Genomic DNA, 24,211 nt, shown 5'->3' on the forward strand with positions numbered 1-24,211 from the left:
AGTCGACCAGTCGGCTAGGATTAAGTTAGTTGTTCTCTTCAGAATCGGGTCTTTGTACGCAGCGAGCTAATCTGACACCATGGCAACTCTGCTGTCTCTTTAGATAAATTAACAAGATGCACCAACAAAGCAAATAAAACATCAGTGGACAAGATCAACTAATAAAAAAGCGATAAAACGTAGATCTTAATGAAACATAAAATAATAATATTCAGAGAATGTTATTTTTCTTGCATGTATATCTGTACACCAAGAAGTATTCGTGAATCACCGCACACAGAGGGAGAATAAGGCCCGTACATAAACTACATATCAAAAGAGAAGTGGGATTGAAACATTTCTGTAATGAGGGTACAGTCTATAGTGAAGGTGTCCAACGGATCCTCTGTATTTGGCAGATTGTGGACGATTTACCGCCGTGTTACCATATATTTCTATGCGACCACTAGATGACACCCTTCATCAATACGCCTATTAAGTGTCAAGAAAGCATGTCCCAATGTTGAAATTTTATAGTTGTAATATTTGAATTTCTTTCATCATTAATGAAAGTCTATAAAATTAATGATAGCGCAGATGTCTTCAACTAGATTTTTCAAATATTGCAAATATAAGTAATGAAAGAAACTTTTACTTCACAGGTCCTGTAGTCTGCTTGATGAACTCTGCTTGGTATCCAAACTTTGATCTGTCTGGTCCTCGATGAACAACGGCAGACTTGATGTCAACGTTGTAACCAGAACAAAACATGGCGGTGCACAGTAGCATCATTAACACAGCAGACGTAGACCTGCCCTCTATAACCGACATCTTGACGACACGGGGCTCCACTGAAGCTTGGTTTCCTAGTAAAGTACAGATTTCTTTTTCCAAAAATTTGCATTAATTAATTTTGCCACCTTCGAATTATTTCCAGTCCTGTGCACACTTGTGAAAATGTAAACACACCGATGGTGAGTTAAGAAGTTTAGTCACACTCTGGTATCCACTCCAGTCACCTAACGAAGGAGTCGACAGCAGCACTGGAGAGTATGTGAGCCTCGAGTGTCGGAACTGGTCTCAAGCCACATCACTGCCCCGCCAGCAGAGACCGTTGTAATCTCGGGCGTCCCAGTCCTGCTGTTATTTCCTGTTGGTCACATCCGGGTCGTCCTCTCATCGCCGGTTGAACAGAGAAAATAGAAGCAGCCACGCACGCGCGGTGCAGCAGCATTCGTACTTCTCTCATCCGCTGTGTAAATGTTTTGAGAGTTGCACGAGCAGCATCCGTGTTCTGTGTTATGTTGCATGGAATTCCTTGCAGTCGAAGAAATTCGCTTCTTAAGTATACCTTGATATATCAGTTTATTTTAATAGAGAATAATGAGTAAAGGTTTGAAATTAATTGAAAGTATTGTCCTTAATAGCTATATATTTTTCCCGTCACAAAGATGAGATTTTTTTCAGTATGGTAGTCATAAAGTTTGGGCGTTTTAAGAAAAGTTGTAGCAAAACGTGTTCGCTTAAATTAAAGAATGTATGTAAATTTTATTTATTGATTTCTTGTACCGATTTTGTGATGACACCAGTTGTGTACCTAAAAGAAATGTCACCAGTAGGGTATGAGATACTTCTTAAACAAATTTATGCTCTTCAATGTTTAATTATTCTTCATATAGGTGCCAGCAGTGTGTTGCGGCCCCTGGCCCTGAAAACATTTTGGACACATTTGTATCTGCTGTCACAGTTGCCACAGAGGAAAGAAAGACTAAAGCTGGTAAGTAAAATCTGAAGTGTGAAAATTGTACTAAAGTTTCCCCTGCAGGAATGTTAACGTGGATGGTAAGTTTAGCCTTATCATCTTCCCACCACTGGCAGAAAACAAAGTGAAGGTCACATCAGTGAGTCATCGTCATCAGAAGAGGTCATCATGCCCTTTGACATTGTGGCCTGTGTCTATCAGCTATGTACAGAATAGACAAAGGTCAGGAATAGACAAAGGTCACAAAGATACAACCACAGCACATGTAGCTCAGCACTCGCCAACCGGACTGCTGGTGACTGTTAAACAGACTGATGTAGAAAACATAAAGAAGTTGTATTAACCAAGCAGCTACAACATGAGACTGTTCATCGCCATGAACAGTGAACAGCAATGCCGAGCGCTTTGAGCCCGCCTTTAACGGTGGAGGAACGGGCTATACAGATGGACTTCTTCCTCTTATTATTTTTTTTTCCGCACTTGCTCAGTTCTTCGGGGCAAATGTTTTGCATTTGACAAAACAAACACAGGACCATTATAGAAATTTATTAACTTAATCGTCATTTGAAAATACATTTACATTGTACATCCTGATATCAAACAACCAGTTAAGAGTGTTAGCTGAAACTCGCTCGTGAAGTATACATGTATTAGATCGGGGTACTTCAGGAGGAGTAAATGCACATACACATGGACGAAACTAAAAGAGTGAGGGACATAAAATCTGAACTTTATTTTATTAGCTGATAATCTACTTATGGTGACTAAACTGTAAGCTAGAAAACAATCAGCTGAATTTCTGCCAACACGCAATCCAAAATCATACAATTAGGAGGACAAAGGATAACTTTAGTCTCCATTTAATCATTAGATAATCATTTTCAAGATTAAGAAAAAATTTAATTTAGCAGTTCATCTATGCTCAAAGATTTTCGTAGCACAACTATTTTGAATGGAGACAAATTCAGGGGATAAATGGCTAAAATCGAGAATATTTTATTTTCAACCTTCTCTCTCTGTCATGGTACCAGAGGTGACATTGTTCGCCATCACACAGAGAGCAGGAGACTGTCCTTTGAAAGGCAATAATATTATAAAGCTGTGCTGTCGTCGTTTCAGAATTTATCAGCTGCAATCTGCTCCAAGATGGACCGTCGGGTGCTGGGTGGTCTTCGCGGGGTTTGGTAGAATCCATTCTGTCGCTTCAGCCTCTCCAACCTCGCCTTGTCCTGGCGCTGGAAGAACCCCACCTGTAGACAAAGAGAGATCACGTGACAAACAAACTGGATGCTAATTGTATATCTTGACATTTTTTTCTGCCTACAACGTTAAAGGAAGATCATTATAAAAAGGTGATATTTGCTTATAAAAATAAATGTTATACACAACTATGCATCTTCGCATATATACTTTAAGGACATACAGCTATTTTCTAGTATAACACAATAACAGTAAAAAAAAAAAATTCAGCGGTAAATGTGTAAAAATTTAGAATGTAAACTACTAAATATGGGGAATTTTGAAAAGCAGCGAGATGTAACAAAATTTCTGGCACCTTTTTGAGAATGACGGCGATAATGACCAGTGCTAGGAGGCCGCCGATGACTCCACCTACTATGAACCAGATGCTGATCTCTGTGAACGATGTCACCTTGTAGATGGGAGTTGCGACCTGTACAACAAACACCACCTCTGTATCTCATACACGGACATGACATTGCTTCATATCTCAAGCAGGACACACAACCATTTCCTGAAGCTATGACATCCCTCCGCCCACAGATGTTCACTGGCCAGCTCTGTCACGTGTGACCAGTTTAAATAAATACTTTGATTTTCATGTTATAAATAAACAGATCTTTACTGTGTTTATACTTCAGTAGAGTACTGACTGCAGTTCTTGTATGGCTTGTAACTGTTCAGATGTCATTGTGAATGTACAAACAGAAAATAACGTGTTTGATGTTTACTCTTAAAAATAAATCTACAAGTGTTAAATGTTACAGAAAACGTATATATTTATTTTACAAATTAAAGTGTTCTACGTGATTACTTTTAAAATGTAAAAAATGAGCTCTATATCTATTACACAATGACATTACATAGAAACTTGTGCTCTATATGCATACTGTTACAGCTCTTGGTTCCGGCCATCGGTAAAAAAATGGCGTTGATGGTTCTCCCACGCTAGTGAGGGTCGTGTACAAGATAGAATCAACTTTCTGCAACATAGACAAAGTTAAATGAAGACTTTAAAAACAAAAGTTATTTCTCTCTTGTCATTTTCTAGAATCAGAATAATTCTCTGAACATTGATGCTAACACTCTAAAAGTTGACGCGCCCTCTCTTCGCGAGTAGTTTCCCTTTGTCCACCAAGTGCGTCCGTTGATTTTATGTGTCATGGTGCGGCCATGGGGATGTGAACCACCTCGTGGAACATTCTATGTCTAGTCACCTGTGCAGCATAGTACTCTACTGCTTATTCTTTTATTACGACCACTCCTACTCAAGCATTGCTGCTGCTGCTGGTGCTGCTGCTACTCCTGCGTGAATCACTTTTATTGCTCCTTTATCAGCTCCTTCTACTGCTATTGTGACGACCACACCCATCATACACATTCACCTACACTGGAAAACGGCAGGACCGCGTTGTTGATGACAAAGGAGACGTCCACCTCAGCCTGCACGTAGCGCTGGAGGGTCGGCAGGCTGCACTGGAATGTCTTGCACTTGTAGCCCCGACAGTCCTGCAGGTAAAAACACCAGGTCGACATTCACACCTATGTTAGAGCATCACTGTGAACAGTGTTAGAGCATTGCTATGAACAGTGTTAAAGTCTACTCAGATACGAGTCTCGCTGCTCGGACTCGCGCAGAGAACAATGTTTTTGAATTCTCTACTCTTGAAAAAAATTAATATAAAAGATATGGCTCACCGATAGAAACATGGTGTAATAAAGTACGATTTAATAAACTGTGTTCCATGCGATGTAACCTAATGGGAGATGTTGGTAGTCGTGTGTAAGGGTCGTACCATTTGCAAGGAACGACTGCTGTCCCTGTTCTTGCTGGATTTCTGGCTTGAGTCAAATGTTCTCTCAACATTTGCCTGCCGGCGGCGGCGAGATGGCTCCACGATCCCGAAGGTTATTGACTCCGACTCCGGGGTTTCCGTGGCGGGAGGAAGGAGGGTAGACACGTTGACAGAAGCAGAAGAGGAGGAAGGAATAGCCTCTGTGGTCGTCATCACAATCGCATCGACTGAGAGGACAGCACACTGCGTCACTGTCCCGTCTGCAAGCTTTATCTGCGAGCATCAGCAGACAGACACTCTCAACTCTCAACTCTCAACTCTCAACTCGTATTTTACTTCCAATCTTTGGCAGAAGTCATTCCGAGTAAGAGTTTGGCCTGAGACTGTCAAACTTTAAAACCATAAGCCAGGCATCGTACGACAGATACCGAGAATTATATCACTATTACATATACAACCCTGTATTCACTGCCGTGAAAAGCGCCTTTAAAGCAAGGAAAAAGAGACATCAATCATTGTTATTCACAAAAACAGAAGCGCACACAGCAAATAAAGAAAACAAAAGCACACAAAAGAAAGATGTGTGAGTGAGATGAGAAAGGGAAAGATGAGAGACGAAAAAAGGAGAACGAGGTCAAAAGAGCGACCAAAAGATACAGATTAAAAGGTCACGGGTTCAAAAGGTCACGCAGTATATTTGCTGTGTCAATGGCTTACCGTCACACTGTAGGATGTCAGCAGTTCCCTGCCCTCCATGTCCATATATGGAAGGCTGATGTTAACGTGAGTAGCTGGCATGAAACTCGGCCCACGATTGGTTATCAGCAGCTTGTGGGCGGCCTGTAGAGGCAGGTGGGTGGAGTCGTAGATATGAAGAGAACGAGGATCGGAGGAGCTGCACGTTTAAAACAATCAAAACAGTTGGAAGATCAGAGGTAATAGAGTTTTTTAAATGACCATTAGAAGAAAGGCTGATTAGTAAGGCTACGAGATGTAGACAATCCAATAAATAAAGTTTTTAAATTATCTCCTGCTAAGTATGTGACGCCCCAGCTATGTTAGTCATCTGTAATCACTTTTATTGGAGAATTATGTAAACAAAAAGGGACGAAATCCAGAAATTTTGCAAGATAAATCCCATTCGAACACAGCTACATGCTATAACATAGGAACAGGAAGACCTTAGTTCAAAGATTTGAAATCTTCCTAAAATATCCATTCTACTCCAATCACCTTAGGCAAGACCCGCCACATGAAATCTTTCTCCACCACACAGCTCTCTTACCCTATCACCTGCAGGTCAGCGACGAGGGCCTTCCTGGACTCCAGGTTGATGATGTTGTCGTTCATTTCTGCTTCAGGATTTTGAGCAGAGTCGTAAGGCCTGGATATGATGGCGAAGGTCACCACGCGGGACGCGGCCTCTAGCGGGACTGACGCTGCGTCGAACTGTAGCTTGACCGACAGCGCGCCCCCCTGCGGCAAGGGAAACCAACTGATGCACGAGAGTTGGAAGCCTGCCTGATCCAGAGTGCTGTTTTCTTTGCTGTCTCTGACTTCACATAGAAATTGTGAGCCGCCATCATCGTCTGCAAAGGAAAATGTCCATCACGATATCTTTATAGCCTTGTGGTTTCAAAAGGCTTCTACTTTGCTGTGCAGAACATCTACAGCTTTTACACGGGTAAACATGCATAAAAACAGACAGAAACATACCAATGTGCAGAGAGAGAAAAATGCACACGATACACACCTGTGGCGGTGATAAATCTTATTTGGCCCTGGACATTGACTGTGAGCTTGATGCCGTAGGCGGTCTCCTGTCGGTTGGTGAGGGTGAGGTCCAGCACCACCTCACTCGTGCTGTTCACCACGTTCAGGTCTAGACCCATTTCAGACGGCACGTGCAGCACGCGCCCTTGTAAAAGGAGATCAGCCCTGCAGGTCTGGTCCGCTCCACACTTGTTCAAGAACTTCACCTGTTGGTTTAAAAAAAGAACCAGATAACCAGATAAAATAAGTAAGGTTAGATTAATTCTGTGCATCAAGGAAACTGGAACATCTCAAACATTGCTGATTCGATAGTAGAATGAAAAAAAAGCAATTCACTGGATGAATAGAGTCTCCTTTAGAGAATGATGATTAAGTATTGTGTTTGTTCTTGCGTTTCTTCTGTTTAACATCGAGACCACCAAGCTCCTTTTTTTTTCTTTTTTGGCTATTGTAAAATAAAGAATCGTGTTTAAAGTTATAACTATGAAACTTTGAAACTCATTTTGATAAGCTAGACGTACCTCGGCCGTTGCACTTGTCGGAAGTGAGGCATTTAGAATGGGACTGATGATGTCCTTGATCGACGTGAAATTTAAATTAAAAGAAGCTTCAACTTTGACTGGAATAAATGGATTCCTGAGGATCTGATCCTGTGAAACAAAATTACGACAGCGCTGTTGAGAAGTTCAGTCCATAAAAAAGGGGATTAAAAAGTGTTAAAGCAAGTGTTAAAAATGAGTCACAATAATAGACATTTCCTTTGACTTATTTTAATATTATTGTTTCCCCGACGAGGATGTTATCTTTGTGATAAGAAAGCAAAATGGAGAGAGGAGAGAACTCCAGTAATTTTGATTTAAATTATGTCAGTTTTCTGAACAAAATCAGGAAGAGTTGATGCACGACAAGACACATTGTGCAACATTGTGTCTAAATAATTCTCAAGGTTTTTTTTGCTGGTCTGTCAGTCTGTCTGCTTATTTGTGTTTGGTGAATTATTGAGAATGAAGCCACTCTTGTGTGTGTTTGTGTGTGTGCTCGCGGGCGCTTCTCTTTACCATGATCATTTGATGTTTATTGGTGCAAGAAGAACTGTTTTAATTAATAAATTAACTACATAAAAACAAACAATTAATAATGAATCGATGATAAATTACTCCACCTCTTTCAATATTGCGACATAAGATTTGCAGTAGGCATTCTTTGCATTCACTGTCACAGTCTCGTTGACTGAGGTCACTGTCGGGTAACCTTGACCTCTGTATAGTCGCACTCTCCGCGATCCTTCATTGGGCAGCAGGGTGTCGATCCCGAAGGAAACGTCAAATACTGAAGTTCAGTGAGTGAAAACACCAATCAAGTACAAGAACCAAGGTAGACGACTCTCAATAAACATTTAACATGGTGTTCTTGTAAACAAAATAATTAGGTGAGAAGTTTCCTTCAGCAGCATTCAGAGATGTTAACCATCAGCAACAGTCATCGTGGAATTTTGAGAAAGGAAGAATGAGTGTGAGAGTGCGAGAAAAGCTGGCTTACAGAGGTTTTCTAGACGTGGTCGTGTGAGGCCGACAGAAAAGCTGATGCACACTCCTAGAGAGATACAGCCGCTGGCCTTCAGGCTGACCATGCTGAGGTTGGCGGGGCAAAGGTTGTTGGAACTTTCTACACCGCTTGCTGGCACCAGGATGTTGGCCACGGCGTTGATGATGAGGCGAGTACGAAGAACTACAACAGCATCACTTTGCGGACTTCCTACTGCAAAGTCTGAAACAAAAATACACCATACGACATACTGTCAACAGATTAACTGGATGCAATAACTGCTTCATCATCAAGTCTATTGTGGTGGTCAAGAGGAGGTGAAGGAGGAGGATATGTAATGATTTGAGAGAAAGTTGAAACACAATCAGTTTCAACCAGACCTGGATATTTATAAGCACTTATGTCCGAAGTAGGCTGTGATATGTGAGATCCAAACGAAAACAATCCTTTCCCAATATCTCGCCCCGAGATCCGTTGTGAGAAAGTCGTCTCCGGTCCTTTTGAACTCCCCAGGTATATGTACACTGCTCCCCTCCCTTCATCCTCTTGTGGCGCGCCGACAGCGACATCTGTAACATCGTACAAAAAATATACTAGTAGCATGTATCTCGAGGTACCAACGAGAAGGACGTGAACTCTGAATAAGCACTCCTAAAAATACAATAAAAGGTCTAAATGGGAATGTTACCGTCAATGGAGTCCCTGTTGATGTCACCGATATTTCCTATGGCAGATCCGAAACGAGAGAAACTCTTACGGCCGCCAGCTAACGTGATGTTTGCCAGAAGTTTACCCTGTAGACAGTTAACAGTTACAGTGGTTAAAATAACAGTTGACATCTCATTGTTGTCATTGCTGACAATAAGCTTTCTGAAAACACAGTAAACAGTGTGGACTCATTTGTTCAAAAAAGAAAATACATGTGATCGATGAAATTTCCAAACAAACAAAAAATAGAAAATCAGACAAGAGATTTAAAGCTAACCGACTTACCTGTACCTGCTGATAAACAAAGACTCTTCCCACGTCATACGATGTCGGGTCGGTGGTGTGATCCGAGTAGGTCGGGGCTCCCACCAGCAGGTCAGACAGACCGTCGCCATTGATGTCCATGGCGCACAGGCTGAACCCGAAGGAGGAGTAGTTCTACACAAAGTGACCAGAAGGTGAAATTAAAGGTATTTACTATAATGTTGTTTACCACCTTAAACATAAAGCGATGCCAGGAACAAAGAGTGGACCTCGTCATGTTGAGTTGTGTTTGTTTTAGATATTACTTTTACTCTTACGATCCTTGTGTTTGTTCACAGTTTAAGATTGTGCATACTTTGAGTAAGTAACAGTAAGTAGTATGCACTTAACTAGTATTACTTATGTATACAGTGGTGAAGCTACCCTCTGACCTGTGACCCTTGCAGCATCTGCATTACCCGGAAGACTTTAGGATGTTCTCTTGCAACAACGTACACCTGAAATGATGATAGTATAAAATAGCGATAGACAAGTTATAAATCAAACGGATTATTTACCAAAGGGGAATCATTTTGTGGCTTTGCATTAAAAAGCGCATTTTGTAGAACTGACTGACTTTATTCCCGACTAAACTTGCTTTAAAAGACACAAAGAAACTGATGATGATAGGTTAGGACTTCACTTGCAAAGTGTATACTATGAGAGCTCACCTTTCCGTTGGACATACGATTGGACGCAGCAAAACATATCTTCCTGCCATCACAGAAATCCCCAACGGTAATGGTAAAACCTGAAACATCGAACAGTGACAGGCTTCATTTCCAGAACAGCAAAAAAAAAGGCAGGCAGAAAGAAAGGCAGTCAAAACATATTGAGACATACTCACCAAGATTAACATCTAACTCTTTGTCAAAGGTATCCTTCTCCATCATGTCGAATTCCCCGCTATTCAAAGTGAGGATGCCAAATGATCCTGCACAAGACATTCATTCTTTTTTGAGGGTATGGCAGTAACATGAATACATCGCTACTGATATATTTTTACACACATTTACAATAATTCACTAAGGTTTAATCATTTAAAACACAGATATCTCCTTCTTTCGAGTCGTTTAAGGTTACAACAGCGTTCTGTCAAACATACTCGATAAGTGTGAGCATGACAAACAGGAATATTTCTTATGATAAAAATATAGCCATCCATGAAAACAGTCAATTTTTGGACAGATTGTGATTTTTGACTTCATATTAGGTCATGCTTTCTTTGAATATGAGAGTTTTTATGGATCATGTCAGATCCTGGCACAAAAGGAAAGCAGCTTTCTCGTATTGAGAAACATATTTGATAATTAAAAACTTAAGATCAGCACTTCCCCCCAGAATTTCAAAAAATAAAGGGGCGAGAAGAGGTTATATATTCAGAGATTACCAAAAAGACTCGACAGTTATGCGTGTTAGTGTAATTTAATGTTATTACATCTTATGCCATGTTAGTGAGTGTGTACCTACCTCTTCCGCTGCTGAAGCCAGGAGTTCCAACAACAACATGACCTTCCTGTTGACCATATTTACCTGTTAGCCACGACACAAGTGCTTGCAAAGCTTAATAATTATAACAAATATGCACTTTATGAAAGGGAAGACCTCAAAATTCCAAACGCGAAAGATGTCTCTCTATTTACTAATGTAATTGCACTTATGTGTTTAGGAATGTTCATGTGTTGGCGTTAATCACAATCTATCAATGCATGCCGTGGTGCTGCGGGATTTGTATTAGGTGTATTATTCACTCTGCCCTCCTCTACTGATGGATTACGGGCTTAATAGAGTCCCACCGTCCTCACCCCATCACCAGAGTGATACCACCCATCTTGCTAACCATCACTGTGATCATGGTGATGCTCACCCCATCGCTAGCCGCGGAGAAGCCGAAGAGAGAGAAACCCTTGAGGAAACCCAAGACCATGTGTCCGTCCATAAAGACGTTGCCAAGGTATTCGTTGACATTCTTCGTCAGCGGCGACAAGGTGTCAGACCCGGGTGGCACCAGCTGGCAGCGGCCAATGGGGAAGATGTGGTGGTTCTTCCAGCCAATGCGGTGAGCCCACAGCGGCGCGCACATCTGCGATAACCACACCAATGTTACAGCCAACAACGACAAGGATGACCTCACGGTTAGCGTGAAGAAGGCCTCGTGGCAATTTGGTTTTTGATAAATGAATAACATGCCACCAAAATTTGATACATCTAACAACGCACTTTATAAATAATGGGAAGCGCCCGCGTTTACCAAATACCACTGTATTGGGTGTACTTACAGATACCCCTAAAAGAATTTTCATTGTAAAAGTGTGTACTCTATCAATTATATATGTATCAGTTGACAGCCTTCAGATGTCTGAGTAGTACAATAAAGAGATAAATAGATTCGCCACGTCGACTTACCAAAGCCGTAGAGCTGTTAACCAGTGTCATTGTCTGGCCAAACATTTCTTTTTTCTCTCCGAATTCTTCTATTGCTGCTAGATGCGTGTCAACTAACACAGAGAAGCAGTGGACAGTGTACAGACTGTACTTAGAAGATTTACAAATGCTTTCTGTACAATGGAGGTTGTGTGTGTAATGCTTGCTATGGTAGAATAGACAGGGTTAATATGTATTTTTAGACATATTACCTGGACTCTACAAATTGTGTGGAAATAAAATATTTACCCATTTTCTTGACAAATATAAGAGTACAAATTAAATCGTGACAATCTGGGAATTTGGTCATCTTTTGTCACATCGCTAGCGACAAACGTGAAAAAAACATGGTGAGATAACAAAAAAATCATAAAGGTGTGGAAAGTACTTTAAGGCTATGAGTTTTTCTTAAAAATTGTCAACAATATTAACAAGCATTAAAAGCGGGCTTTAGGGTTATGAAAAATAATTTCTGAAACTTAATATCTTCCTTCCGTTATAAGTGGATAGAACTGATTCATGTCTATCTTCGACGGAGTAAAATGACTGTACACACAGACAACACACACACACACAGACCCATTAGAAGCACAAGAGGTTGCCGCAACCACTTACCGTCCGGGGGCAAAGTGTTTCTGCCCTGACATGACATGACCCCCAGTGGGTCACAAGAGAAGTAGTTACCAGATGCCATCCGTGTAGCAGGCAGGAGGTGCGGAGCAGACACCAGCAGCCTGGAGAGAGAGAGAAAGATGTGACTGAACAGAGAGCGTGTTAGTGTAGTCTGTACTGTCTACTGTCTACTAGTGTACACTAATCACTTCTAGTGTTCATTGTACTCTTCTGTTCACTCTAACCATAGACTAAATACATTTAGTGAACACTTTACTTGTAGTGAACACATTATTTCTATTGCACAGTTTATACTCTTGTATGCAGGGTGTGTAACAAGGTGCTCTGTGATCAATGTAATCAAAGTCGTGATCAAAGAACAATATCAGTACAAATAGCGCTGATGTACACACATACGTGGATACGACTTTCCAAGATAATTACTTATGTAATTATATATATTAATGTAATGTATATACGTGCATGCATAATACTTACATATTAACATATACTGAAATGATAATGTGCTTCCATACACATTCAGATGTTGTAGGCAAGATCTTTGTAAACAGAATATGAGCCTTGTCCTGCTCGATTCATATTTTTTTATTTCTATAATAAATATTATATCAAGTAATTTAAAGAGAGAGAATATATCTTACATGAAATTACTGACAGAGACCTATTGCACATGACTATTTACTATATTAAATACATATATAACGCTAATGACACTAAATGCGACACTTCTCAGATCGACTGTGAGTAAAGATACGATTACAAAACGAAGTGGATCCTCAATACAACATCTTTGTCAAAGTACTTATTTGTCAACAGAATGTAGAAAATAAGTGTGTTACCTGGCTGAGCCAGTGTTCTGTTTGATGAACTCAGCACGGTATCCAAACATGGAGTTGTTGGGTCCGTAATGGACTGTGGCGGAGTCTACATCCACGTTAAATGCCGAGCAGTCCATGGCAAAGATGGCAGTCAGCACTGCCAGGGAATACAACTGCCAACATCTTATCACAATCATGGTTGTTGGTTGTTTCACGACTGCTGACACATTTTAGATATGACTGATGAAGTCCGGAAAAGTTCGTAGACTACGCCATCAGCTCCAACTCTCTTTGTCTCAGCATCAACATGCTAGTGATGACCATTCTAGCTTGTCCACTCACTCCGCTGTCTCGACAGCACGCCCTTGGTGTGTGCGCTCTGTAAAGGCTGAAGACCGGTGGTTTCGGTTCATTAATTATTCCTCTTTACTTAAGTCGTGATACTCTGTACATCAGGCTCTCATTGTTAAGTGGTTGAGTGGGATAACAAGCAGGCTGTCGATTTGGTCACGTGGGTCAGACTTTCGGTCGCACTACGTTTCCCAACCACACCCCCAACCTCTTCATTTCTTTCTCCCCCCCCCCCTACCGACCTCTCTCTTTCTTTCCTATTACATCATTCATACATATTCAACCATATTCGAGAACATTCATATATATATATGTAAAGATTTTTTTCTTGGAAGAAAACAGCGTTTTGCCTTTAATTTATTGCGAATGTTTTAGACATACGAAAAATTATAAAAAGCTCTAAAGATGCTTTGAAAGCAGTTCTGAAATACTGTTAACAGTAAGTGTAGCTAGATAATATAAGTGCATATCTAACTTACTGTAGTTACAAATATAAATAAAAAACAGAAAAATAACTACAAGCAAAATTAAAACATTAGAAGCTTTTTATGGATTCTTCTGCTGACGACACGATATGTTCATCATCCAGAGGTAGTGCAGAAAATATATATATATGGTTGTGGCGAGTAAGTAAAATACATATGAGGCAAGAGTATAAAAGGTAACAAGTACGCGTGCAGCTGAGTCACGCATGCGTCATGCAATGTCAAGCTGACGTCAGATGGTCACGTGCTCACACGTCGTTGCTGCGATTTCCGGCAGGTCGTATAATGAGAGTGGAGTTATGAGGGGAGAGAGGACTGACCGTGCTAATTTGTGCTGGACAGCGCTGTAGGGGCCTCACATCAGTTTCATCTAATCTCATCTAGACGACTGAGAGGTTGTCTTCACAGTGCAGTTAATGTCTCAACAAAATGGACTAAACCTTTAAACAACATGCTGCCGTAAACAGGGTTTGCCTTCTCTGCGGTCTAAACAGATATAATAGAAGAGAGAAGAGAGACAGACGGTCACACACACACACATGCCGAAGAATTACGTGTGTATGTATGAATGTGTTTGCATACATGTTTTACAAATGGAAATGTATTCCAAGATAAAAGTAGCAAAACTTCTAGCGAGTGAAAACAAAAAGGAAATAAATCATTTGTCCATTTATGACGCATTCAACACAAAGGAAAGAACAATAATAAGAAGGAAATGTAAGTTATGTCCCTTTAGCTAACAGGCTGAAGCATGGACGTCGATAGGTGGACTGATGTCTGCCGAGACTCACTCTTGGCCTCTTGTGAAGTTCTCCGCTGTCAGTCTCGGTGAACCAGAAGAGCAACGCGATGATGGAATTTGACGAGACTTTTGATATCAACAATATAATTACCTTGAGTCTATTGCTTTGTTGCACTATTAACCAACTTTGTGCCTGTTTAGAACACAAACGTATTTGCTTCACGAGTCTGAAATCTTTCTTATGAAATAATAAATAATATGAAACGCACATAAACACGAAGTGTTCCCATCTATGCTTCACCTTGGTCTCTCGCTTTTATATAAAGTCCGCTTGTATTATCGCGATATTATTAAGACTCATTTCTTGGTGGAGGGTCATATTTCGTGGGCTGAAGGGATCAGCTCTTCTTGATATTTAGTTTTTTCTGCGTTGTAGTCTTATTTCGATTTGAAAGAAAGTTATAAATCACGTTTACATGTGTGCTTCTGCTGCATTTGCTACCCTTTTATGTTTTGCAGGTGGACTGCATTGGATAGTAACTTTTGCATCGCCCCAACGCAAAACATAATACCACAGATAGTGCATGGTACGATACATAGTCACTGTATAAAATATATTCTTATACAATTCCATTCTGTAGCTACAGAATGCATTCTAGCTAAACAATTCAATTGTATATTTGTAGAAAGAATTCTGTAACTACAGAATTGAAATGTATATGGCTCATTAGCATATGGGACAAGAAGGTCAAATATCAACAAGTCAATGCCTTCGAAACATGATCTAATGAACTCCTTTGGTTTTTACTGAGTTTTTTTTTTCTCTAGTTATAGAATGAATTCTGTACTTATGGAATGCATTCTATAAGTGTCGAATGAATTATATAGCAATAGAAAGGATTCTATAAGTATAAATTACATTTTATGGCTCGAGAGAGAAAATTGTCCTCTTGGCGCCCCATAGAATTGTGGGAATTAGATAACGTAGCTCTATATTGCATAGAAGTTCACATTTTTCCTTAAAACACTTCTTGGCACACTCAAATCATAGATTTATGACCTATTCAGACACCAGTCTCTGGGACCCTGAGTTATCACTTCTCTTGCGAGATTGAAGAAGCTTTGTGCTGGTCTGCCCAATTTTCTGTTGTTTAAAAATGAAATTGTTTAATTAAGCGCGAGAGGGAGAGTGACAGGCATAAATGTCTTGACACATGCACGTTCATGCGACGTTTTGTGTGCGAAACGTGTTTTTTGATTAGCTGGCTTGTTATATAAAAAAAATCCAAATATATACTTGCATGTACTTGTCAATATACGTAATAAGTGTTGATATGATGCAAAGCAGGCGTTAAGGTTAAGATGTTCATGAATAAATAGAGATCTAATCTCAAAGAAAATATAAAAATAACACGAACTTGATATAAAAGCACTAAAAAGTTAAAATTCCACCAAAATTTTAATATGTGAAAAATAATAGAAATAAACGCAAGGTTCCAGCCACGTACGGGTTTTCTTTCCATTATTCACTCTTTAAAAACAAACATATTCGATCCAATGCTTGATTTTTATGATGGCAGATAATCACGAAAAATCTCATCTGTGGTATTCAAGTGTTTTTATTGTTAAACACTTCACGTGTGTGCTCCAGTCCTTATTTTTCTTCGGAGATCGGTTCCTCCGTGAGGGGACCGGCAGACCTCTGTGGTTGTCGTCTGCTACTGTGATATCCGCTCTCTTGCTTCAGTCGCTGCAGCCTCTCTTTGTCCACCGCCGGAAAAAGCCCAGCTGTCAGACACCAAGGTTCAATCCGTTGAAAAGATATCCCTGAGCTAAATAATATACTCAAATTTAGAAATAATTGCCTCTAATTTTAACTGTCATTTTGTCTTTAACAAGAAGTTTCAACTGATTAAAAGACAGATAAATATAGAGGACTGAAAATATGCAAAGTATCACAGAAGTCGTGTCTATGGTCAGTAAGCGACAAGATGGTTGCGAGGATCAAATACACATTAGACATTTTCAAGAGAGTAATGGTATCGACTAAAAACATGACTTACACGTCGAAGAACGACGATGATAACAACGAGCACCAGAAGGCCACCGACGACACGCCAACGATGATCCAAATGCTGACCTTGCTGCGTGACCTCACATAATAAATCGGGGTGGATACCTGCGCAACACACATCAACGATCAAGTATTTATATATTTATCTATATTTATTTAAGCACGCGCTGTTGAAATGATTGATCTGGAAAACAACTATTCACTAACCACCATCTGCAGATGCTGATGTATTAGAATGTTTTTGAACAAAGTTCATGCTAGAAGCCTGCTGTTGGATGTCGCGTTGATGAAAAGTTTACAAAATGACCGCGTTACGTACATTTTTTGATCGTGGCTCTGTCCACCCATAGAAAAGTTGAAGGTTCCATCACTTTGCTCTCAGTCAGGTACATGATGGTGTCCATTTTCTGCAGCATTAAAGACATACTAAACATATCATGTGATAATGTGTGTTTTTTCAGTGCCAGAGCAAATACACGTGTACGTTAATATTAGATCACACACACACACACACACACACAAGCAGACGCACGCATGCATGCACGCACACGCGCGCACTCGCACATAGATACAAAAGCTTACACTAGGGAAGAGCAGGACATCTCGTTTGAAGACAACAGTGATATTAATCTCCGCCTGTTCATGTATAGGGAGTATCGGCAGTCTATGCACTGGAAGGTTCTACACTTGTAGCTCATACAGTCCTGGAAAAAAATTCAATATGCTTTGGTTCAAACTCTGCCTTTAAAGGAAACAATGTCTTAAATTTTTGCTTGCACTCAAGTTTGTCAACTTTGGGCAAGCGATCCACATTTTGCACATTAATAACTACACGACGACGAAAAATTACATGAGGTGTACGGAAATACTACAAGTGAGTGAATAAAATAGCAATAGCAAATATCATCATGAATCTTTAAAGACAAACACGTAATTTACAAAGTTGTAAAATTTTTTTCTTTAGTAGTAGTAATAGTAACAGAAGATGCCGCATCAGTAGTTGTGGGATAAATCCGGTAGACTAAACAAGAAAACTGAAACGAAATCCCCTTTTTTTCTTTTTACTACATTATGACCACAATCCAATACTGGTTTTTGAAATCAATTAAATGTACTCTCTAAAAGTGTTAAAGCAATAAACCTTACAGAAAAACTTGAAAAGTCTAATAATATAAATGTCTTTAGAAAGGGTGGGTACTTAGCAAGCAGAAAAACGGAAATAAAATGATAATACAGTTAACTCCTATAAATATCTTGGCTTATTTTTCACTACTGTCATTTTCATCTGCCTTCAGAGACCTGACAACAACAGCAAAAGTTGAGATTGTTCAAATTTTCAAAACTCTACACTGATCTTGTATTTCAACTTTTGATAGTCAGATGAAGCCCGAGCTCTTATATGGATCAAAAATAGGGGGCTTAAAAATAATCTCCTAAACAAATTGTACATAATTATACATTTAAAAATAACTTAATGTCAGTTCCAAAACTCCAAATAATATGGTCTACGGTAACAGGTTTATTTCCCCTCCATGTGCATTCCAAAGTCTCATGTATCCACGTAAAACATATAACATGTTGGTCGAGCTTCATAACAGGGGAAAAGCGTGCTGTGGGTCTGAAGAGAGTGGGACTCTGTACAGGAATGGTTTTGGCTATGTCTGAGAGAATCAAGGTGTGCAAAACGGTGACAAATTTCTCTTTGTGTTGTCATAAATAAGACTGGCATTGTCATGTTACAGAGAGCCCTAGGTTTAATGTTCATTAATAAAGCTAGATGATAATTTCACAGCGTATCAAGTCTCTTTTACTTATGTCTGTGTGAACAGTCCTAAGACCAAAACGAGGCCGATTTTTGCTGTAATCAGCTTTTATTTTCTTACCTCCCTTTAGTTCTCTTCTGCTGCTATCTCACGAAGTTACTTCCCTTAGCACTAAGAGGCCAATTTCCACGTAGGTAATTTTTGCTTAACTGAGAAAACGGTGTTATTTCTGAAATCGCTTTTTTTAAACAAAATGTTCCATCTTTGGTTAGAAACATACGTCACTAGTAAAATTACATTGTTTTGAACTCAAAAGTGATTTTATTGCCAGATATAAAGACAAAGGGCGGTCTACTTGAACTGACACTTTCTACATGTCACCGCATTGCTCGGTAGTGTAGTGGTTAAAACACTCTCTTGTCGCCGCTGCAGTGAGAAATTCTGGGTTCAGATCTCGTCTCGGGAAGCTCTCTGTGCATGACACTTCTCTGCAGGGCTTAGCGTCAAGGGTTTACCGAGTACTTTAGTTTTCTCCCACGGTAGTGCGAAATCACTTTCCTACTCCATAAACCAACGAAAACGACACCCACTCTAACCAAAATGCCCTGTTGGCATTCTAACTTCAACTTCATGATCGCTTATAAACAATATAGACAGGTTGTAAACATCGAATACTAATCACATTGATGAAATGGAAGGCAAGCCCCTTTCAAAAAGCAGTGCCCCTTCTCTGTTTTGCCTCACGTCAGAATAATTGGAACAGCAACTTTCTCTCCTACTACGGCACACAGGTTGTCAATACACACACCATCCGTAGTAAAGCTCCTTCCTTTCCCGACTTCTCGGTCGTGTTATCGCGTGCCTCGTCACCTGCTTGACGTCGACGACGACGCGTTGCTTCTACATCACCAAAGGTCGAGCCCTCTGACCCATGTTTAGTGGTGATTGTAGAAGGATTGACCATTAAAGATGACGGCGTGGATTGTGTTGTCATACCCGTATCGAATGGGTTGACAAAAGAACACGGGTCTAGGGCTCCATCAGAGTGCTTAACCTGGTGGTTAAAAAAATAACATAGACTGGAGTTTCAGCTATTCAAAGCCGTATACAGGGAAGTCAGGTAACTGTGTTTTCTTAACTAGGCATAAAGGTAAAACAAAAATAAGTAAAAAGGAAATACCAATAGAACAAAACACATAACTGATACTTTTAAATAAACAGCTTTTTTTTTAATATATTTTTCTCGAAACCCTTGTCTTAAATTCAAAACGACCTAGTGTTTGCAATATTTTATCTTCAACTAACCATCACGTTGTGTGATGTCAGCAGTTCCCTCCCCTCCATGTCCATATAAGGAAGACTGATGATCACGTGAGTAGCGGGCATAAAGCTCGGGCCGCGATTGGTCACCAGCAGCCTGTGGGCGGCTTGTAGAGGCGTGTGATCGGACTCCGGGTAGATATACAGAGAATGAGGGTCCGACAACCTGCTCATTAACCGTCAGAATTCAGACAAATAGTCCATCAGGATGCGAACAACGTTACGTAATGTTACCCTCATAACTGCTGGCTCAGATTTACTTCCAAGACATTCATACTTTCGGCTTACAGTACGTTCCTAATTCTGGTAATTTCTGCAGTTTACACTATAAGGTCGTGTAATCCTAGGTCTACCATACTTACCCTCTAGATGAAGGTCCGCAATGATCAGCTTTCTCGACTCCAGAAGGATCGTGTTGTCACTCATTTCTCTTTCTGGATTCTGAACGATGTCGTAGGGCTCGGAAGTAATATTGAAGATTATCAGTGGGGAGCTGGCCTCCAGCGAGACCGAAGCTCCATCGAACAGAAGTCTGACGGATAATGTTTCCCCTTGGTTCAGAGGAGACCAGCTAGAGCAAGTTAATGTCCTCCCCTCATCCAGCTCGTTGTCTTCTTGGTTGTTTGGAAGGTCACAACTAAAACTTGATGCGTAGTTGCCATCTGCAGAAAGAAGCTACACGTGCTTTACGTCAACGTTCAACGTTCTTGGAATCTTCGTTGACAGTATTTCACTCTGAAAAGGTTAGCAACAGAAGATAGAAAATAGAGAAGACAAATATTTACTAGTCACGTGACCGCCAGCGAGGTAATATTTTACTGAGTGCATTCACGATAATAGTTTCACACACAGCACGACTCTGCGCTAATTTTTATTTGAAACTGACGGTCAAATAAACACAAAGAGACATGTTATTTGTGAGATTCAAAACTGGCGATGACATAAAAGAAAAGATAAATTTAGAAAGAAATAAGCAATAAGAGGTGTTCCTGGGATTTGCTAATCCAAACCTGCAGTCAAAAATTGAATCTGTCCTTGTATGCTGACTATCAATCTGATCCCGTAAGCTGTTTCCTGTTTGTTGGTGACAGAGAGGTTTAACACCACTTCACTCGTGATGTTGACAACATTCAGATTCAGACTTTCTTCTGACGGCACGTGGAGCACGTTCCCCGACAAAACCAGGTCCGGTCTGCATATCTGACTTTCACCACAAGCATTCAGGAACAGCAGCTGATGAAAAAAAAAGCAAACAAAAATAATTACAAAAACATTTTAAAAGTAAGTTTTTAAGCCAAAAGATTTTTGTTGAGCTAAACTTTAGTGGACTTGATTTTTTTCTGAATTTAAAAAGGAAAATCAAAAATAAAGAAACATTATAATTAGGGTAGCGTGTCGAGGTCTCCTAAAATTTTTTTTAAAAAGCAGAAATAATGCAAAAAACGTCAAAACCAATTCCATCATGGGAATAAAAATTAAATTGCATCAAGAGTATTAAACGGTGCAATAAAAATGTTAAACGAGCGTTGAAAGCTTTGGCAGGGATTGTTGCAGATGTCAGAACTACATAAGCAACTGCAACATGGTCATTGGGATCAAACTTAAAACACTGACTTCTAATTACTGTTTTGACATTTCGTGAGGTAAATGGTTTTGTGAAAACATAATTTTTGTCTTCTAATTACTCACGTCACTAGTATAATCTTAGGTGAGGCTCTTTCTGAAATGTTTCTCTCTCGAACAACTTGCTTTCAGTTAGAAACGTTCAACACAACTTCTGTTAAAAAGACACTAAGATAAGCAGTAGATTGTATCAAAAATATATCCTCTTTGATTGTACCTCTGTTGATGTGTTGGTAGGTAGATCTTTATTCATAATGGGCGTAATGTCTCCATTGACTTGTGTGGTGTTCAAAGCAAACGTAGCTTCTATTTTTACTTCTTCGAATCGATTCCAGCTGATCTGTTTCTGTTCAGCAAGAAAATATTTATGGTTTTGAAAGAAGATCCTTCTGCCAAGATTGTGTCTCATGTTTATGATACCCTCAAGGTTCCAAAAAATACCTGAAACAGCTTCAGAGAAGCCCTTGAATAAAATCTCATTATCGTTTAACTTTGTCGGTTATACATTACTTATAGCCGAAGGATAAAACATATACTTTTAAGGTTGTCAACAGAGAATGTTCATATCCTTTAACCATAAAGTCACTAAAGTATTGCATATTTCCTCAAAATAAAATAAGTTCATATTCACGAAAATCCAAAAGAGCAGAAAAGCTCTTTGTTTCTGTCTTGTTTGTGTGCCGGTACTTGTGTGTGTGATTCTATTAATTACCAAGGTAATCTACCTCTCTCATTACTGCAGTATACAACTGGCAGTGACCTTGCTCGGAGTTCACGGACACAGTCTCTCTGACTGACGTCACTGTGGGGTGGCCTTGACCTCTAAACAAATGCATCCGCCTCCATCCTCTATTGGTCACCAGAGTATCGATTTCGAAGGTTAAGTCAAATGCTAGGGCACGAGAAAACATGTTTATCAGGATATTATAAAATTAGTGATTTTTTTATAACACAGTGTAATGACTAAAGAGAGTCCTGGTAGCGCATAACTTCCCCAACTTTAACATTGTTTCAGTTCACCCTTCCCCTGATGAAAGAAACACACCAGACAAAAATATTTAAGTAATGCAGCCGGCAAACAAACAAAATTATTGAATTACCGTGGAACTTACAAAGATTGTCATATTGTTGTCTTGCATGGCTGACAGAGTAGTTTACACATAGTTTCAGCTCTAAACATCCGCTGATCGTGAGCCTGTCTATGCTGATGTTGGGTGGACAGAGGTTGTTAGAGATGTTTACAGGACTTGCAGGTGTCAGGATGTAGGCTCTAGCGCTGATGATCGGGCGAATGCGGAGAACAACAACAGCATCGCTTTCTGGGCTTCCTACGGCAAAGGCTGCAAATAGGAAAGTGAGAAGAGTATGATCGGGATGCTTGTAGAGGCTCTGTGGTTGTGGTGTAGGCGGCAGCGGTAATGGTGATGGTTTGTTTTGAAGAAATAGGAAGGGTAAAATAAAATGGTTTGGGAAGACAAAGAAAGAAACACAGTGAAAATACCGACTCAATACCTCTGAGAATGTAGGACAAAAATACTGGGACCCGCAACAGGGAGAGAATAATAATACTAAATGCAAAATTTGCAAAGCTCATACTCACACTCCTAAGGACCATGCTCTTAGCGCCTAAGAACAAGAAGGAAACATGGACAGCATACGAGGGACAGGAAAACAAACAAATAACATATGAGGTACAGGAAAACAAACAAATAACATATGAACTATAAAAGAATAAACAACCATGCTAAACAAAGAATTAAATCAAATACAGAAAACACAAAGAGGAACCAAATAACAGGAACAAGAGCTGAGAGTAACAAGATATCGTGAAAAACAAGACGAGTAGGCAAGAAAGACAAGATAGTGCAGCCAGAGGCCTGATGGCTTTGGTAAGAGAACATGTTATATATATATATAGTGACTGAATAGCTTCATCCACTACCTGGATAGGCGCTCAAATTTGAAACAGGCTGCGATATGTGAGTTCCAAATGAGAGCAGTCTTTTCTCAATACGTTGCCCAGAGATGCGCTGTGAGTAGCTTTGACTCGGTCCTTTTGATCTTCCCAGGTAAATGTACACTGCCCCTACTCCTTCGTCCTCCTGTGGTGCGCCGATGGCTACATCTGTAATGTAGTATACTTGTAACCACGAGCACACGAAAAATGTCGCTGGCACATACCGCTACACTTTTTTCTGTTTACCTTTGGGTATTTACTGTTCAGAATAGTGCTCACATACATCAGAACCTTCTTAAGAATAGAGTAATAATGGTCTTCAACAAACAATAGGTGTGTACCCACATATTCATTTTTTCTGTGTGCATTGACCTCCACTGCAGATCGCTGCTGACCCTGATATAATGCATTATCAGAAAAAGAGCATTGACACTTTCATACAAGTTTATTCCTATTACAGACATCCTTGTGAGAAAAATAAACTAAGCATAGTTTACTTCTCTTACAAGTGAAAGTTTCAAGGAGGTTTACACAAGCTAAATACCATTTATAGAGAAATACCATTTATAGAGTCCTTGTTGATGTCGCCAATGTCTCCTATAGCAGATCCGAAACGAGCAAACATCCTACTGCCACCTGCCAGATCGACTTCCTTTTGAAGCTTGCCCTGATAAGAAACAGAAAATAAGACATTAAAAGTGTTATCAACCCCACTCAATCTTTCATGTGTGCATAAAAGCCCTTTATACTTTCATCTTTGTTTCTTACAGTCGTCGTGTAATTACATATACTCAACAGTAGGGAATCACTACAGATGGGTTCATAAATAACCATCTCATAACTGAACATGTAGATTAAGTTTGCAAAATGTAAGTAATTATATTGTATATGCTTCCAACTAAGCACTTTATGGTTT

The 24,211-nt window shown here is 39.9% G+C and overlaps 2 protein-coding genes and 1 long non-coding RNA gene across 3 annotated transcripts in view; 1 reads left to right on the forward strand and 2 right to left on the reverse strand.

Moving 5' to 3' along the window:
* Nucleotides 1–816: 816 nt before the first annotated feature.
* Nucleotides 817–2,998, forward strand: LOC112565135. The gene is made up of 3 exons (XR_003099351.1): nucleotides 817–1,324; nucleotides 1,659–1,756; nucleotides 2,861–2,998. It is a non-coding gene; the product is annotated as an uncharacterized LOC112565135 (long non-coding RNA).
* LOC112565128 (integrin alpha-8-like) lies at nucleotides 2,272–13,466 on the reverse strand. Its single transcript, XM_025240431.1, has 22 exons — nucleotides 13,002–13,466; nucleotides 12,145–12,263; nucleotides 11,512–11,603; nucleotides 10,973–11,188; nucleotides 10,576–10,621; nucleotides 9,953–10,039; nucleotides 9,777–9,856; nucleotides 9,498–9,563; nucleotides 9,088–9,240; nucleotides 8,783–8,888; nucleotides 8,475–8,663; nucleotides 8,089–8,316; nucleotides 7,712–7,878; nucleotides 7,071–7,199; nucleotides 6,530–6,755; nucleotides 6,062–6,365; nucleotides 5,494–5,671; nucleotides 4,777–5,049; nucleotides 4,370–4,489; nucleotides 3,871–3,963; nucleotides 3,297–3,413; nucleotides 2,272–2,991 (listed from the first exon to the last, which is right to left on the reverse strand). Exons 1-22 carry the CDS (start codon nucleotides 13,175–13,177, stop codon nucleotides 2,857–2,859), a joined length of 3,300 nt encoding a protein of 1,099 aa, XP_025096216.1. The 5' UTR covers nucleotides 13,178–13,466; the 3' UTR covers nucleotides 2,272–2,856.
* A 2,532-nt stretch (nucleotides 13,467–15,998) lies between these two features.
* LOC112565130 (integrin alpha-9-like) overlaps nucleotides 15,999–24,211 on the reverse strand; it is a 32,409-nt gene continuing 24,196 nt past the window's right edge. The window contains exons 11-23 of the mRNA XM_025240436.1: nucleotides 23,857–23,962; nucleotides 23,281–23,463; nucleotides 22,451–22,678; nucleotides 22,064–22,230; nucleotides 21,556–21,684; nucleotides 20,726–20,948; nucleotides 20,077–20,377; nucleotides 19,701–19,881; nucleotides 19,204–19,449; nucleotides 17,215–17,336; nucleotides 16,952–17,039; nucleotides 16,622–16,737; nucleotides 15,999–16,346 (exon numbers count right to left, since the gene is read on the reverse strand). Of these exons, the coding sequence (XP_025096221.1) occupies nucleotides 17,015–17,039; nucleotides 17,215–17,336; nucleotides 19,204–19,449; nucleotides 19,701–19,881; nucleotides 20,077–20,377; nucleotides 20,726–20,948; nucleotides 21,556–21,684; nucleotides 22,064–22,230; nucleotides 22,451–22,678; nucleotides 23,281–23,463; nucleotides 23,857–23,962 (1,911 nt within the window). The 3' untranslated portion in view covers nucleotides 15,999–16,346; nucleotides 16,622–16,737; nucleotides 16,952–17,014. The remainder of the gene's footprint in view (nucleotides 16,347–16,621; nucleotides 16,738–16,951; nucleotides 17,040–17,214; nucleotides 17,337–19,203; nucleotides 19,450–19,700; nucleotides 19,882–20,076; nucleotides 20,378–20,725; nucleotides 20,949–21,555; nucleotides 21,685–22,063; nucleotides 22,231–22,450; nucleotides 22,679–23,280; nucleotides 23,464–23,856; nucleotides 23,963–24,211) is intronic.

Source organism: Pomacea canaliculata, linkage group LG5, assembly GCF_003073045.1.
Source record: "Pomacea canaliculata isolate SZHN2017 linkage group LG5, ASM307304v1, whole genome shotgun sequence".
Taxonomy (NCBI): domain Eukaryota; kingdom Metazoa; phylum Mollusca; class Gastropoda; order Architaenioglossa; family Ampullariidae; genus Pomacea; species Pomacea canaliculata.